The sequence below is a fragment of the Zonotrichia albicollis genome, chromosome 5, assembly GCF_047830755.1.
Source record: "Zonotrichia albicollis isolate bZonAlb1 chromosome 5, bZonAlb1.hap1, whole genome shotgun sequence".
NCBI classification, from domain to species: Eukaryota; Metazoa; Chordata; class Aves; order Passeriformes; family Passerellidae; genus Zonotrichia; species Zonotrichia albicollis.
In genome coordinates, this window is record NC_133823.1 from 71835344 (window position 1) to 71852843 (window position 17500).

Below are 17500 nucleotides of genomic sequence, written 5' to 3' on the forward strand. Positions count from 1 at the left end.
AAGCCTGACCAGGGTGACTGCAAGCTGATCCCAAAGGTGCTGAACACTTATGATCAGGACATCTCCAAATCAAGAGCTGAGGTGAAGAGTTCAGCTAAGAAGGTCCCTGACTCCCAAGAGCTGTGCACCTCCTGGGAGGCACCGGGCCTCTGCAGCTGCCCTGGCCATTAATGTGAGCTGAGGGTGCTCAGTATTCTGCATTACCCAGCTATAAATGCATTACACTTAACTGCATAATCTCAGGGATAAGGGAACATCTGTCATCCAATAGCAGCAAACACCATCTGCTTTTGTATCACCATACTCCTACTTACTTGAACAAATGGAGCTCAAGGCACACTGGGCACTGCTTAAGAAAAGCAAAATGTATTTAGACTTGTTACTTTGCCCTTTTGCACATTTGGAATAGCTATAATGAAAGGCTTTGCTCACAAAAGCTTTCATTAAAGTAATTTGCTCTTTGTGCTTTCTCTGCTATAGTTTCAGAATTATATAATTTTTCTCTAACAAGCTCATGGAAACTATCCAAACTAGTTATGAAATAACTCACCTCCATTACTCCCAACCTTAGCCAGTAGCCTACATCTTTTTTCAAGATAATATCATGAGTCTTTCTTGATCTCTTCATCTCCTGCCCAGAAGAATGGATGGTCCAGCCTTCTGCTTCTCTTTGCTGGTACTAAAAGAAAAGAAATGCAAAGGCAGCACAGTATCAGGAAAAAAACCTTCCCTGGAAGACCTCTGGAATTTTGCCAAAAGAAATTTACAACTCAGTTGGTTTGAACACTTTGTACTGTTCATAATTTATTGTGACTTCTTATTATTATTAATAATTTTAATGTCTGGAGGAAAATGAAATTATACTCTACTGCATTGTGGAGTCAAATTTTAAAGATGTTCAAATTATCTGACTAGATAATTGTTCCTCTTCTGGCTTTTGACTATGGCTGTTCCTTCTGTTACTTGATTAAACAGATAGCAGAGCATGTGTCCTGGTCTGAAGTAGGAAATTGTTCTTTAGGATGCTTTGGGAAATCTGTCACTTCTTCCACTACTCCAATGTACTCTAAAGGCAGTTAGGATAACCATTGATGCTGTGCTTTCCAAATTTAGCCCTCAAGGGATTGATGTGCTGAGTGTCCCCAGAAGAGTACTTGACTGGAAAATCAAACTTAAGGACAGGCATAGAAAAGGATGCTCAAGTAGGCCAAATGAACCAAATATAAACACAGCTCCAAGAACTAAGAGGAAATTAGTGGAGAACTGGAACGGCTCATAAATCTAGAGAAACAAAAATATGTTTGTCTGGAATCTTGGAAATCAAATTCAATTTGTATCTAGTGCTTGGCTGAACTTTTCAGACAACATTTTACAATGTTTGTCATTTGCTATACAATTTGTACATTTTATTATAATTTATAGAAACAGTGTCTGCTTGCCTAAATAGGTAGAGAGGCAAGGCCTGTAGACAGGTTTTGTACGTATTTAACCATTTACATCCATGCAAAAACCCCCTGAAAGAATAAAGCATTTCATTTAAAATGCCTTTAAGCTCATAGATCAAGCTTTAAATGAACAGCATTTCTAAAGCCCCAAAGTCTTCATCAGAGCTCCACATTCTCATCTCTGTTCTCACCACAAAAATGAAAAGTGACGTCTCAAGGTAATGTTGAACATTATTTGTGTCTCACAGCAGCACTTGAGAACCCCAATAACTGTTCCCGCTGCATTCAGGAACTGAGCAGTATCTGTAATCCGAGGCTATCTTAGAGGTTTAGGTTATTAGCTCCTAACAGACTGGGGGTAGGAGGAGAAATAAGCTCTGAGTGATGAAATGTTAGAGCTCTGTTGAATTCCAATCGAGCAAATGCACAACAGAACATGTTAACTCCTAAATGATCATGGAAACAGGAGCAGCCTCTGAAGTGCGACTCATGTACTTGTGAGTCGTTGTTTAAAACTATCTGCTAAGTCTGGAGACTGAAAGAAAGCTTTGCATCTCCTTGCAAGTTGAAAGAAAGTAAGAATTTGTTCAAATTCCCAATGAGCACATCTGGAATAGTCTCCTGTATTTTGCTGCCAAATTTCAGAGCCAGACACTGTGAGGTTTCTCTGGTTTTATCGGCACCACGAGCCGTGGTACAGCACGGCCATAATTGAGCTGTTCCTGACCACTCTGCCCCAGCTGCTGAAAACAGGATCCTTATTAGTGCTGACATTAGTGCAAGCTTATTTATCTCACTCTCCCTCCGCTGGATCACTACCATGCTTCTCAGAATGTCTTCTCAGCCTCAAATTAAATTGCAAATTATAATCTAAATTAAATTGTTCTTCTTTCCTGGCTATCTTTGGTTTCAAGAAGGCCGTACTTCCCAAACAAACAGTACCATACAGCCTTGAAAAAGAAAGACATGGGGAGAAGCCACTGGTCTTCTTTCGGCTGAAAATCAACTGAATAAAAAGGTTTCTGCATGATCACACTTCTAGATTACCATCCTCTAATATTTTTTTTGACATAAATCAAAGGTAGTTAAACCTTTAGAACCAGTACTTCAAAACAATCCAGGTTACTTTAAATGTTACTAAAAGTATTCGTTGGTTTTGGGTTTTTCTTCTCTAAATGAATTCTCTTTAGCACAAATTTCATTAATACCTTTGTCATCAAATTATAGGGATCAGTAACCTCTGCTGAAGAAAAGGCAAGTCCGGATGAGAAACTTTAATGAATCTGCACTGGGGGGCATTAACCTCATTGCTGCAGTTTGCTGGAGCCTGAGCAGGGCCCAGCTCAGCAGCCTCACTAAGGATCGGCTGACAAAAACAAGCCCTGCAAAAAATGGGATGTGAAACAAGTCAGGAAAACATCCTTTACAAGGCTGCATGGAATACAGGCTATTCCCCTGGATGATTTGCCATCATTAACCATTTCATTAGTATTGAACCCTGCAGGGCCTGTGAGTGCCCACGAGCACTCTCCACTGCTGCACAGCCACCAGGGTATGTTCTACATGAAATGTGTGCTGAGGCTCTGCCACGTGGGGTTTTTCATTGTTTCCCCCTAAACAGAACATTTTCTCTGAAAACCTTTTTTGCTTAAGTTCCTGGAAAGAATTATAGGGTGTTTTGTTTTTTCTTTTTTCATAGAAGACAAGGTCCAAAGTGACAATTTCATTCTTGCAGTGGGTAAAAGGAATTTGAACTTGCCCTAATAACTGAGTACTTTAGAGCAATGTTCAAAAACTTTTGAGATAAAGATGTAGATACAGATGATACAGATAAGAGCTTTTCCAGATTTTTCAAAAGACCTAAGGAGGTTTTCAGAAATCACATGCTTCTCCCTGGTAATGAAATAACAGCCTCTCTTTTCCTGCTGTTTGCAACTGATACAGGCTAAACCCCTTTCCCTCTTTCTCTAATGTCCCTTATATTCTTTTATACTTATATAACAAAAACAAGCAAAATTCTCTCCTGTACAAGCCACAGGTGGATAATACACTTTTAACTGTCCTTGCTGGGAATGTCAAAGCAGGCAGTGCAATCCTTCTTACTTCAGCAATAGGAATAAACCCTTGTTTGACAGTTTGCTGATTCCTAGATGATCTCTTAGAAAAGATAAATTGCAAACTTTCTCCACTTCCAGTCACTGACATATTTGCATAAATCAAATGAGAATAAATGGAAAAATAATGATTCAAAATCAGACATCAGTGTTCTAGCGTAGAAGGCAAGCAAAATATAACCTATGACAAAGTAGATCCCACATGTTTATAGTGCAACTTCTGGCTAAATTCCACTGGATGACACTGACAGGCTGGTGTTTCAAATCCATGTTCAGTACATATGTGATTCATTTGTTTCATCCATATGGGGTTCTGAATTTTTATTATGAATTAACAACATATTTTCAGTAAGAAATAAATAACTAGTTATAACAAAAATAATCCTAAGGAATTCTGACTCTTTGTCTATCAAGCCAGTAAAAGTAGCCAATTAGATAAAAATGGCAGTAAATCAGAAGGAACTAAATCCCTACTTACATCCAAGAAGGAATTGCACTGCTGGAAGCCCTGCTCATGTAACTGAGATCTCGAGCCACCAGAGAACTGTGTCTTTCTCTGGTTCACAGCTCCAGCTTTCCCCCCTCTTTCCATGACTGTTTTATTTCTGGTCTGTGCACAGCAGCCATGTTAACCAATTTGTAAGGTGGAAACCGGCGTTTTCCATGAAGAAGCCAATTCAAAGAGCAAGCCTTTGAACAAGAGCAGGCAGGGTGAGACTGGAGTTCTGGCCCACACTAAGCCACTCACCCTGCATTCTTCCTGCTGTCCTGGTGTTTTGAATTTGAGAGTTATGGAAAATAAGGTTCTTGAAGCATCAGAACAAATATTCTTGATTCCAGAGGGTATCTGCCTACTTCATTAGATCACATGGATAACAGACATCTATAGTGAGCTCTCACTGACATCACTGTACTTCCTCTGTGGTAGCAAAGTTCTCAGGGCTGCTCTTAGGGCTCATCCACTGTATTAGTCACTCAGAGATACTCAGACTGATGGACACCTCTAAGTATTCCCAAGACAGCACTGGAGACAGAGACAAGACCATTTCTGTAAACTATTGTGGGACAGAAGCAGTAAATATGTTATTTTAGAAAAAGCTGCATCTGGTGGCTCAAGAAAAACAGTAACAGCTTTTAAAGCAAAATTGCCAAAGTGAAATAACACATTACCATCATTCAGATTTGGTGCTTTCTCACAGTTTTGATGGAAATACCACTTCAGGTGCAAATCTCCCAATGAGGGCAAAATGTCATCATCAACAAGCTTCTCATTCACAGTACGTTTCCATAAATACAGATGAATCCTGATGAAATTACTCATTCTAAACATACAGTACAGGGTGAAGAGGAGAATTTGACCCACAAATCTGCTTCTCAGATTTAATTACTTTTGCAGTCATGAAGAGAATGTGATGGTGAAAGGGACAGCAAAGAAGTATCCAGGTACCTCTGCAGCTAATTCTGCTCCCAAGCCTGTGATGCTTCTACTGCATTCTGCACTTAGTGAGGTCACTGAGAGGCACAAATCTGCACATCATATCCTGTCCTCATCTCAGAAAGATGAAATTATGGGCCACTCCTTGCCATAAAACACCTGCCTTTCACAATTCCATCTCTTTTCCGTCACTGTAATTAATTTATTTCAAGGCAGCAAATAAGCACAAAACATTTTGCTTCAAATCTGCAAAAGATGTGGGATTTTCCTAAGGAAAACCAAGCCATGCAGTCCCAACACTGTTGATTAAAAGCACAACATCTACCATCCAATGCAGTTTATGACATGCCTTCTGTGACGGGAGGGACATTATTTTGATAGCAGAGGTGATAAATTATGGAAAGAAATTAAAATTTTTCATCCAAAACTTTCAGATGTATCCTTAAATAACTCCCATCAGCTCTTCATTGATTTTCCTTTTTCTTTGGAGATTGCATTTGTGAGTTGCAGCTCATCCTTAATTAATAACATTTTACTTAGACACAAGGTAATTGTAGCATGAAACATTCAAACTGATGAGATGAGAATAAAAAGTTAACAAAATTTAAATATTTTGGCTTCTCAAGACCAAATTATCTTTTCTATCACATTTAAAATCTGCTTTATAATCCCCGAAGTGAGAACTTCTGGCTCAATAGCCAAAAGTACAGATTTATGGGAATGGAGCATAATTCCATAAATATTGTTGCTTATATGAAAAATCTTCCAGATTAGTAAGCAAAGTCACAAGTTTATCCATCAAATTAAAATCTATAAAGTCTTGGCTAGCAGTAGCATTTTGTAGCAGGCTGATATTATCTGAGACAGCTATCTGGTGGAAAGAAATCATTTTTCTACAGGAATATTCTTGGTGTTCACAAGATCTCTGTTTTACAATCACATTCCCAAAGCACTAGAAAGTTAGGGGAAGAGACAGGTTTCCTCAGAGGGATTCCTGTCTCTGGGCACCAGCAGCTTTTTCTTCCAGACAGGATTACCCTGTGGGAGTTGCATGAACTTTCTTTGAAGGCCACAATTTTTGCTTCAGAATAGCTCAGACTGTTCTGAGCTGCAGGTATTTTGAAAATAAAACCAGGTTTCCATACAAGGTTAAAACTATTCCCTGAGACCTCTCCCACATCAGATTGCAGGAGCTGGACTCTACTGTGCTATCAATACAGTCAGTATATTTTTCAGGAGCAAAATACAAACATTGAGTTAGAACACTTAATATAAGTTTGCTAAGTACTTTTACTTCCTTTCTTGGTCATGGTTCTGAGAGTGTTTGTTTAAATGAGGAGGAAACTGAATAGATTCCCCAGACTTCCCTCCACTGCCAGCAAATACAGAGCTCACCGTCGTCCTTTGCATAACATGTGGTAAAAGGAGAAAAATTAGATTCCCCTGTTAAAATACTCGCTGTCTGTCACTACTTTGCTTTTTACTTTTCCTATAAATGGATACTTATGGCCACTTCAGTTTGTACTGACTCTTGTAGAGTCTTTGAGAAACATCTTAGGTCTAAATTCTGTGCTCTCATGAGCTGGCATTAATCCTGAGCTTTCCTATTGAAGTCGGAGGGAGAAGACCCATCTTTCCTTGATCAGCATCTGACTCTGTTTATTAACTCAATCAGTCACTTTTTATAACTGTGTTAACCAAGTTCATGCATATTGCAAACCGGAGCTCACAATAGGTCAGAGATAACACACCAACCCCTCCTTTTGTTTCCAATACCAAGATTTGGGTTCTCAAAATTATTTTTGCTTTCCCAAAACAGCCAAAGATAGAATATCCACTTGTTATGAGAAAGCTGCCTGAGAACTCTGGTATGCAAGGTTCTCAAGGCCTTCATGTTTGTCACTTTTACTTGTAATTAAAAACAACCTGAGAACTTCTGCTGTTTACAGAAACCGGCTGTGAGAATTTTACTCCTCACAGCTGCCTTCTGAGCCATTTCTGAAAAAATCTCCAACACTTTCCTACCAGCCTGACAGCAACGCTGAGGAGGAGCAGGGACATGGCAGTGTGCTGTGGGACTGGCCTGAGGGTCCCAGCTTTTACTGGGGAGGTTTAGTCAGCCGCAGCAGAAGTGTGGTACTGAGAAGAGAAGGATGCCACTGCAGCCTCCCCTTTCTGCTGGGCAGTGCAGCTGCCAGCATGGGCACATTAAAGGCTCTCTGAAGAGCGAGTTGTGCACTGTGCTCTGTGGGTAACGATCTCAGCCCCAGCACTGACAGATCAATTCCTTTCAAAGCACATTCAAACTCTCACATGCAAATAAAAAAGCTTCTTTAACTTCTGGGATATATACTTTCCAAGAAGGAATTTTAATGCAGTGTGCACATATTATTTCCGACGAGATTCATGGAGATACACTTTACAGAGATAAAGACAACAGTATTAACTATGCATTAACCTCATGTCCCTTTTGTATGAATTTCTGTGTCATCCTGGTGTGTCAGACATCTGTGAACGATTCTGCCAAAGCTCTGGAAGCTGGCTTGGAACTACCAGGCACCAGGGAAAGCATCTGTGCTCAGGACAGCAGGGTGAATGAATGGTGCTGCTCCTCTGCCTGCGGACCCCAGGCCATGCCAGCTGTTTGACAGGATGAATTGGAAGGCAGATCAATGAGATGCTCTGTGACAGAAGCCATGGCACACTCCCAAACCAGTTTTTCTCCTTTCACTCCCCAGCTTTTATGCACTGCTCATATTGCTTCAGTTATTTAACTTCTTTAATCTGATAAACATTAATAAAGAAGCAAGTTCTCCTCCCAGCACTGAATTTTTTAATAATTTCCTTAGGCAGTGAGCTTACAGTCTGTTCCTTTGCCAGGGTCAGACAGCTCAGATTACACAGCCACCTTCCTGCATTAGCACCCAGGCATTTATGGAGAAAGTTTCTATTCTGCTTTGTAGTCAGTGAAAATCAACAGGACTGGCAGCACAACCAGCTTTGTTGTAATGACCTGTTCTGAAGGGAACATTGTTGTTGATTACTCAAATGTTTTTACCTTTAATGGTTTTCTTTAAATTGCTTCATTTCATTGTGTTGTGTTTAGCTCACTGGAGCTCACTAATCTGCTCCACTGAGGAAAAAAAAGTATCAGTTGTATTTTTCTCATTTTTGAAATAAAAACAGATTCAAACGACCCATTTTGCCAACAAGGAAGAACATAAATATTAACAAAGATTATCTCACCATTTTGAAGGCATTTTCTTCTCTATTTACAGCTCCTTTTATTTGAGCTCCATGAACATTTGGGTGGGCAAAGCTGTGTTGGCATGAACAATACAAAGAGAGAATTTCAGGCCTGTAACAGAGAGTTGCTATCTCCGAATTAGATTCTTGATTAAATAAACCACATTTTGACAGCCTTAGAGTTGCCTTTTAAAGGTCAAGACATTCATCCAGAGAACAGAAACACCCTGTACAAAACACAAAGCCTGGTCCGTGTCCCAAGGACCTTTTTAAGCACCACAGATCTGTGAGCAGAAGACAGTGAGATCAAAAGGGGAGCAACAAACCAGAAGCAGCAGCATGGTCAGATAATGATGGCTGTTGCTATTGACTTGTGTCTGAGTGCTGCCAAAGAAGAGGGAGATGTGAACAGGACAGGGTATTTTGCTCTTGCACAAGATGTAAGGTATTTGCAAGTGCTGGTGATGATCAGAGCAAGAACAAAAGGGAATATGGTGAAATGTGGTGAGGACACCAGACACACCAGAAAAGAACTTGACTCTAGAGCTGGAAGCTGCAAGGTCGACGTGCAGAGGGACATTTCTCCAATTTCTTCCAAAAGAAACTAAAACTAAGAGGGCAAAATTAGGCAAGGTAACAAAGTTATGCTGTCTCCACACTCTTCTTGCAAGTAGTGGGTAAGATGTCAGCAGGGGAAAAGGAGCAAGAGAGCAGACAGAGTCCAGCCTGAAGCAAGAGAGCTGCTTGCTCTGGGAGCATCAGAATAAACCCAGCTGCGTTTTTTCTATTTGTACTTTTTGGCTGCCAAGTTTTTAATATTAATTATGCTAATATTAATCATATTAACACCTTTGTGGGACTGCTGGTTCTCTGCTGCCTGGATGCTGTCCCCTCCTGAGGTGGTCACTGACACCCTGACTCTTGATGAAGGCATGAAAATGCTGTCTCGTCTCAACAGGACACCTATTTTTCTTGGAGGTGCTCACAGTACTTTGCTACATTTATCTTTCCACTAGATGTGCTTGATGAATTTGAAGGGTCCTGGAGTTACAGGAACTGATAGAGAGTCAAAGACACAGATAAACACACAATCTGAAAGATATTTCAGATATTTCACCCCCATCTTTTTTAATTACATTGTAGTAAGAGCTTCAGAAATTATTTTATTTTATATTACTATTCATGAGCACAACTCTTCTGAAACAGCAAGAATCCTGGGGGAATTATTAAAAAAAAATAAATAAGAAAGAAGATCTGGTTTTGAATGAGGGAGGATGTTTCGATCCAAAGCTTTGCTACTGAGATATGAAGGGACCAAACTGTCCTAAAGCTTTGAGCTCCTTGGAATGAAAAGCAGCTGGAACGTGCAGGGACCCCTGAAGCAAGTAAGGCCTGTTAGCAAATGGAAACAACAGCACTGTGCATGTTTCAGCTCCATGCTCAGCTGGGCTGGATCTGTGGTAAAATCTACTTTCTGCAAGCTTTTGTGGCTGGAAAGCACTTGGGAGAACTTGCAGCGTTCACTTTCAGTTTTACCAGCTTGTTTAAGAACAACTTGTATTTATTTCCTTTCCTTATTAGTAATGATAAACATCATAGAATTCTAGTTCCTGTTCCTTTTGTTTCTATAGACATATTTATATCCTTTTTTTGTTATACACTTTTCATTCTAAATAATTCAACCTCCAGCAAGCAACACTATTACAAAATTACAGGAATGCTAAAATTTGTTTTACCTGGTTGCAATATTAAGCTCCATGTATCAGTTAAAATGAATATTAGTCCATAGAAAATCAACATCTTTCAACCTCACAAAAAATTCAAAACCACCAAGAAGATTGATTTAGCTTTGTGTTGTTTTCTTCCTTTTGATGGTTTTCATTATGTACAGTTCTGTATTCCCTTACCTCCCCCGAGTACCTTTAAGTAGCAAAACAAGGTCAGACTTTTATTCACACACAGAGATCAAGAAATTAAGAGTCAGACACGAAGTACTTAGAAGGAAGAGCTGTGATTTATCTCCTACAAACTAACAAAAATATTTTGTCTAAGACAGAAATGCTGGAAGGATAAATCAATCCACATCTGAAAGACAGAGAACAGATTAAAAGAAGACATAAATGTATCAAAAGAGCTGCTCTGGTCAATTGGCAATGACATGTTTGGTTTCCTTTACACTGAAAGAATCTGTGGTGGCAAATGCTTCCTGATTTACTCTGGGTTTTCATGGCCTTAAAGTAAAAGCAGAGGAAAAGATGGGATTTAAGGGCCTGAAGTAGCTGTTTTCCTGTTAGTACAGAATGCAGTCCTGTCAATACAAGTTTAATCAGCTGTGAGGTTTTCCTCACAGAACCCATAATTCAGCTGCCACAGAAAAAATAGATGTTGGCAGCTCTAATCAAAAGGCACACACTGCAAATTCTGATAACACAGTATGAATGAATCTGAAGTCTGTATAAATGTACTGAAGTCCAGTATTGCAATACTTCTCTGTCCATGCTTTCACCTGGTAATGTTACTATACTGGAAGTGTGTAGGCAGCATAAAATTCTCATAAAAACCAGAAACTCTTCTCCATCTACTAACAAAGGAAAGCAAAATGGCAGAGATATGTCCCTCACTCGCAAAATCCTGCTTTTCAGTCCATTTTGCACCCTTGTCACCCAGTCTCACATGGAAAGGAGGAAAACAGCAGGGAATATGTACGTGCTCAGTGCAGGATGAACTGAGGAGCCAGGCTGCAGCCTTCAAGCACTCAGCTGTCCTCACAGGCTGGCCCATGCTGGGTCACTTTTCATTTCCTCAGGGGTGCTCGTATTTCTATTTGAGCCATGAGAACACCACACAAACCTGTTTCCACATAAACATTTTACTCTGGAAATAAATAAAATTAAAATAAATTCAATAAGCTCAAATAAAAACTGGGGTTTTTTTCAAGGTTCTAAAAAGAGAGCAGGCTTAGAAGCCGGAAATCAGGAATGTCAGGCACAACTGGTAGTTCACAAGCAGCTGGAAGAAGTTTTAGGCTCATCAAGAGCCTCCTTAATATTGTTCCATATTGGAACACTTTAGCAAAATTATGTGCTTATTTCCATCCTGCTGCCCCCATATTCCTCACTCTTTCTGGCAGCTTTCTTCTCACACAGTTTGATTCTGCCCTGCTTTAAAATCTGCAGTGAATGCCTAAAAATGGGGTGCCACAGCAGTGCACAGGCAGGGCTGAACCAGCTGCTTGTTTTTGGGGCTGAATGGCTGAGGTTCTCCTTCACCATGAACCCAGGGCAGCAGATTAGGCAGCCACCAGTGAGGTACATGCTGTTTTCAGATGCTCACAGCATCCATTTGGGAGCAGAAGTGCCAAATGAATCTGCCACATTGCTGACACAACTCCCCCTGCCTCTCCTAGGACCTGGTGTAAGCTGCCAGAAGTGAGTGTGGAACCCTCATGGCTGTAGAAAAATAGATTAAAAATCAGCTCCCTGTTGATTCAGAAGACTAAACGTAATACTAAAACCGAGGGACTCATTTGATGTCATTTCAGCTGTGACAGAAACTTTTTCTACAACCTAAGTGAAATCCCATAAACTTTCTATTTTGCTATAGCTACCTACAGTACAGTACGAGTGACAACTATTGCTGTCCTCACTGATCTAATGGAGGGACAAAAATTAATAAACAAAGCTCATAGATGATGCAAATGATATTTGGATTCCAACAAAAATGGAATCCAAATTTAATTCATCCCTTGCATTGGTTTTACAGCCTCACATGAAGTACCAACTATGCTAAGGGCTGCAGAAACACATGGCCATGGAAAGCCCCTGCCTCAGAAACTTAACAGTGTGCAACCTGCCAGTGATGAAATGTAAGTAGCAATCTCAGAAATAGTGATAAGTACCACAGTTATTGTGATAAGTGACTGTGAAACCAAAAAATTCCCATAAAATTCTCATAAAACACAGAAACTCTTGTACAACATTAACAAAGGAAAGCAAAATGGCAAAGAGATATGATGTCCCCCACACAAAATCCTGCTTTTCAGTCTGTTTTTCACCTTTGTCACCCAGTCTCACATGGAACCAAATGTGAAAAGCTAGGTTCTTATCACAATTTGGACCCAGCAGCTCTTGTAATACTCACTAATTTCCTGAGAAATACAGCTTCACTTCTCCAGGAAGGCAGGGTGATGCTGACCCCATGCTATTTGATGGGAGAATCTAAAAATCCATTTCATTGTTTTGCTCTAATAGTTTTCTTCTTTTATTTACCAGAGAGAAACTAGTTACCACATATCAAAGGGTTTTGATAGCCCCAGGTATTCACATCAGCCAAAGCTTTAAAAAAAAAAAAAAAGAGATGAGAAGGAATGAATAGGCATTTCATTTCCCCACAATGAACTGTGGGGAAAACCTCTCCATGAGCCTGCTGATGATTTGGGATCAGCAATGGTACATTGTGAATACTCTCATTCAGATTCCCTTGGCCAAACGAACATCAACACCACAGATGTCTCTGGGGATAGGTATGAAAAGTGAAGGAGAACATGGAAGGATCCTGACTGGGCCTTACCCCTCCAAAAAAAAAAAATCAAATGGGGTAGTCAGAAATGGACACACTCCTGTATAACAACCTCTTTTCAGTCTGGCTGTTCTCATACATTTTCTTCTTGAGTATAGTTAAAATTCTATACAAACCCTCCATATTCATTTAGCAGTGCTGCAGTGAGCCTTAGTTACAAATTAATCTCTTATACATTTTCCTTTCACATTGTTCAGAACAGTGAAAATTTAGTGGTTGTAGCTTTAGGTTATAATATCAATGTTATACATAAATAAACTTTATTCACTGTATTTACTGTTCAATTTTTTTGTTGCTCTTCCACAATGAGAGATTAACATTTTCCTTCAATACCAGAATATGTCTGTGCATTCCTAAAATCTCCTAAAAACAACTTTTAGGTCCACTGTGTAATACTTCACCAGCTCTGCGCCCCTAAAATATTCCTCATGCAATCCATTAAAGAAGAAATTCATATGTTCACTACTAAGATTCCAAAATATCAGAACTAAAATAACAGCAGGTATGAACCCTAAATTTAAACACTAAAAGATAAAATTAAAAAGAACCAAACAAAGCAAAAGATGTCTTGAAATTCCACATAAGATCCTCAAGACAGAGGAGAAGCAAGCATTGTTCCATTATTTAATAAGGAAATTGCAGATCATTTTGCCTGACATCAACGTCAGGGAAACTGATGGAGAGGCTGGTACAGGAAGAAATCAGTGTACAATGAAAGGATGATAGTACAATTAACGCCAGTCTACACAGAAAATTAGTTTTGTCAGGAATAAAAAAACCTGCCTATTTTCCCATGAGACCATGAATTAGTTTGATAAAGTAAACTCCTGTAAGATTTCATTAGGGCTTTGGCTCACAAGTCTACAGGGCTTTTGATGAAAGCCCCAGCAATGTATACCATCAGTCTGGTCCACACTAAATGGACCCAAATCATACTGAATGATCTGAACAAAAAATATAAAATTATTGATGGAAAAAGCTGCAAATTACAAAAAGTTATAGAGATATAAATAACATGAAGGGCAGACCCTTAATATAGAGCAATTAAGAATACTTAGTGAGGTCTGGCCTATATTTTAGCATAGAGAAATCTACGTTTTTCATTAAAGGGACAAATAAAATCTTATTTAAAAGATAGGAAATTATTTTTGAAAAGGAGTTACTGTGAAAGAAAGAAATAGTACTAATAGGTCCAAGCAGACACATTCCCAGGACAAAGTGTAGGCAAAATTATTCTTATTATCCAAGGTGGAATCAACCATGACACAGGAATTGGTGCTACTACACCTCTCTGTGGTTTCAAAAAGATCATTACTGGGAGAATGTACCGAAGAAAGAGCTCCAGAAACCCGAGGGTTTTACTGAGAGAAATGATACTTATTTGTGATGATAGGGGGCCTTCAGAAACTCCAGTTGTTAGATTAATGCGTGAGAAGTTCAACAGAGATCTGTGATACATGAGTACAGAAACAGAAGAGTGAATGCCCAAATTGCAGTGGTATGCACTTGAAAAAAATCGGACTAATTTTTCATTTGTATCATTTGCCACTGAGTCTCCATCTCCAAACAACCACAACTAGAAAACAAGCCCCTTATAATTTGAGTCAATATTATCTGTTAGACTAGGTATAAACCAAACACTTCAATTTGAAATCACAATTACTAGTAAAAGTACTAGTAAGAGCAACCGCTAATTGAAAATTACTAAGTAAAAGCTAAGAAACTCTTTAAAAATAAGCTAAGTACCATTGTAAATGAAGAAAGAGTTTGATATGCCATTGATAAGGGCCTGGAATGAATCTGCCCTACATATTTCCTACTTACCCTCCATCTCCCAAGCAAAATCCACCAAACCCTATGCATCCATTATTCACCTACATTTTCACCTACCTGCATCAAATCCAGTTATTTCCCAGTGATCAAACCCTATCACAGACCAGTGTCCTTCAGCAGCCCTGCACTCAGCTTGGCCAAGTACACATTGCATGACAGGCACAGAATTCAGCTTGATTAAATTGGAGATGTATTGCAAGCACAGGATGAAATTAAAAATGTTCAAGAGCAAGAAAATGCAGTTAGGCAGAGGTGAACTAGAGGCAGCACCTGAGTACATGGGAAGTGTATAAAAAAGGGAACAGAGAGGAAAGAAGTCAACAACATCAGGCTGTTGCCAAGAAGGCATGAGCAAGGGTGATGGTATTAACAGGAACAGAGCTTGCAAGGAACCCAAAATATTCCTTCCACTTAATTGGGATTTGACCTGTGTTCAGATGGATTACTTATTCCTAGCTTGCTGAGATACTGCAGGAATGGGAGAGACGATCTAGGGAATGCCCAAAGAGAAAATTAATGATCAGAGGGCTGGAAAGCATGATGATCAAGGAAGAACTGAAAGATGTGGCACTACTTAGCTTAAAGGAGAGAAGGCTGAGAAAAGAGACTTGCTAACAGCTTTCCATCTTATCCTGAGACTTCCAATAGGAATCAGAAAAAGTTAAAATTTGAGCAGACTGATAGATTTACATATCAAATGCTAATATGTCAAACTCAAATCCTAACTTACATTTTTCAGGAGATAAAGTCTGACAGTGTTTTCCAGACAAATATCCATGCATTAAAAACAGCTTTGAGAAGGTGCTGCTTTCCTGACGTGAACAATAATTTTGCCTGGTACTTTGATTGACGCAAATGCTCAGTCACATTTAAATCAAAATAGGAGGAAGCTACTGTTTTCCATGGCTTCCTGTAGGACATATGCACTGTTATCCCAAAGGAGAGGGCAGGTTATGCAATTGCTGAGCAGCTCTGGGGAAACATTTCCAGCAATTATTTGGAAAGGACTGAGAGAATAAATTTATAAGACCTTCTCATCATTTAGTGTTTTCATCACTAAATAACTATTAGATGTTAAATGAATTGAATTTTGGTTATTATTTCACTCTCCTTATGCAACAGAATGGAAGGAGAATGGAAACTTGCCACACTAGTATTAGGATTCTTCCACTGCATATGTGTGAAAGTGCTGGCTAATAAAGAAGTGGAATAGTTTCCTCTGCCTTATCACATTCTAGCCTCACTGGTCATATAGTACAGTCCTAAACTTGATTTAGGAGCCAAAATGGACCAACTGTTTTCCAGATTTAAGAGATGGTAGAAAGACAGCCAATTCCCACTTCATAGCAAAGCTAAATGCTGCTCCAATTCATCTAATGAATAAGGCAGGCAAGTTAACAATGTTGACATCTGAAACGTTGTTTTTTTCTCTTTTAAAGGGAAATTAAATAGAATTATATTACTTTCAAATGAATTTAAATATAGAGTTCTTTGAGCATAAATTATCACATAAATACTTTTCCTCTGGTTACATACTTCCTTATTATTCTTACTAATTATCCTGAGTTAGCAGAATTTCTAATTTATGTGCCTTGAGCATACAGACAACAACCCCACTTTTTTATCTCCTTACATGACAATATTTGCAAAACATCAGATGAAAGATTTCAGCCAAATAATTTTTCCATCCACTAGTCCTGCAATAGCATGGCCTACTGATGGAAAAGCTTCCTGGCTTCAACCCTGAGCTGCTCTCAGGCAGCTTCTAAACTTGAACTGGACATTTTTATTTGTGTGACATTACTACAAGCCCTTCTCAGGTTTAGAGCTACTCCACATCAATTCTATCCTCTGAGCTCTGGAAACAAACTGGAAAGCTGGGAGAGAGCTAAGATACACGGAGCTTTTTCAGAGCATTTTGGAAGCCAAAATTATGGAAGACTTTTTCCACTTTGACCATTCATTCTTTGTTATGCTTGGCCTTCATCCCCTCCTGTCACCCTGAAAATGAAAACAACATGTTCATTATTATTCATGGAAATTCATCGGATACGAGGAAGGCATCCCTTTTTCTCCCCCAGCTGTTCAGTTTTTATTTCTTTTGGGAAAGACTATGCTATTCTTTGCTTGGGTAGCAATCCTTTGAGCTGCTGCTTTGCCACTGAATTCAGCACTGACCACCAGGAAGATGATCATTTGCATTGGCTTCACTGATTCTTATCTGCAGGCTCAATAGGGGCCCCAGCAGCTGCAGCCACAGTCCCAGTTCCTTGTGGCACCGAGTACAGGGATGCTGGATGCACCTCAGCTGGCCTGGTATTTAACTGTACATGTTTACAGTGCTCCTTGGTGCAACCTCTGCTCCTGACTGGGGCCTACTGGATGTTACCACAGGATAAATGCTTATTTCTATTAGTGCTACTCCTAATTACATGAAATGAGATGCTATCTATTGCAGCTGACATAATTGCATTGACCATTACCTTGTTATTCTCCTATGAGACAGAGAGAAAATACTGTCCTACTTTTTAAATACTAGTAATTAAATTATATATTTGTATTTCTCCTTTTGTAAACAAACTCTTTCTGCTCCTAACAAAGAAGATATTTCCATGTGTTTGCTTCTTCTGCAATTGCTTTTTGAGACTGGATGAGCAGTACCATGATCAATATTCCATATGAGACCGTTCAAGGAATGGCATTTCAGTTACTTATAAAATCTGCATTCTATAATTGCATGTTTTACATTGCTATTATACTTAAGCATTTTAACACAGTGTCATTTTCCAAAACTGCCTAGCTTACGAGCTTTAACTGCCATGTCTACTGTAACCTCAGAACTCTTTTTC

The 17500-nt window shown here is 39.3% G+C and overlaps 1 protein-coding gene and 1 long non-coding RNA gene across 6 annotated transcripts in view; one reads left to right on the forward strand and one right to left on the reverse strand.

Annotated features, from left to right (window-relative positions):
- The window catches only part of PDE5A (phosphodiesterase 5A), a 103629-nt gene that overhangs the window by 36254 nt on the left and 49875 nt on the right, over positions 1–17500 (forward strand). For 4 of the 5 annotated variants that reach the window (XM_005495285.3, XM_026798116.2, XM_074542057.1 and 1 more), the window contains one exon: positions 12003–12105. The exons of the other annotated variant lie outside the window; for it this stretch is intronic. In XM_005495285.3, coding sequence (XP_005495342.2) covers positions 12023–12105 — 83 coding nt within the window. In that variant the 5' untranslated portion in view covers positions 12003–12022. The remainder of the gene's footprint in view (positions 1–12002; positions 12106–17500) is intronic. 5 annotated transcript variants of the gene reach the window in all.
- LOC141729211 (uncharacterized) overlaps positions 1–17500 on the reverse strand; it is a 76492-nt gene that overhangs the window by 36121 nt on the left and 22871 nt on the right. Inside the window, exon 3 of the long non-coding RNA XR_012580586.1 lies at positions 551–679. This is a non-coding gene — a long non-coding RNA (uncharacterized LOC141729211). The remainder of the gene's footprint in view (positions 1–550; positions 680–17500) is intronic.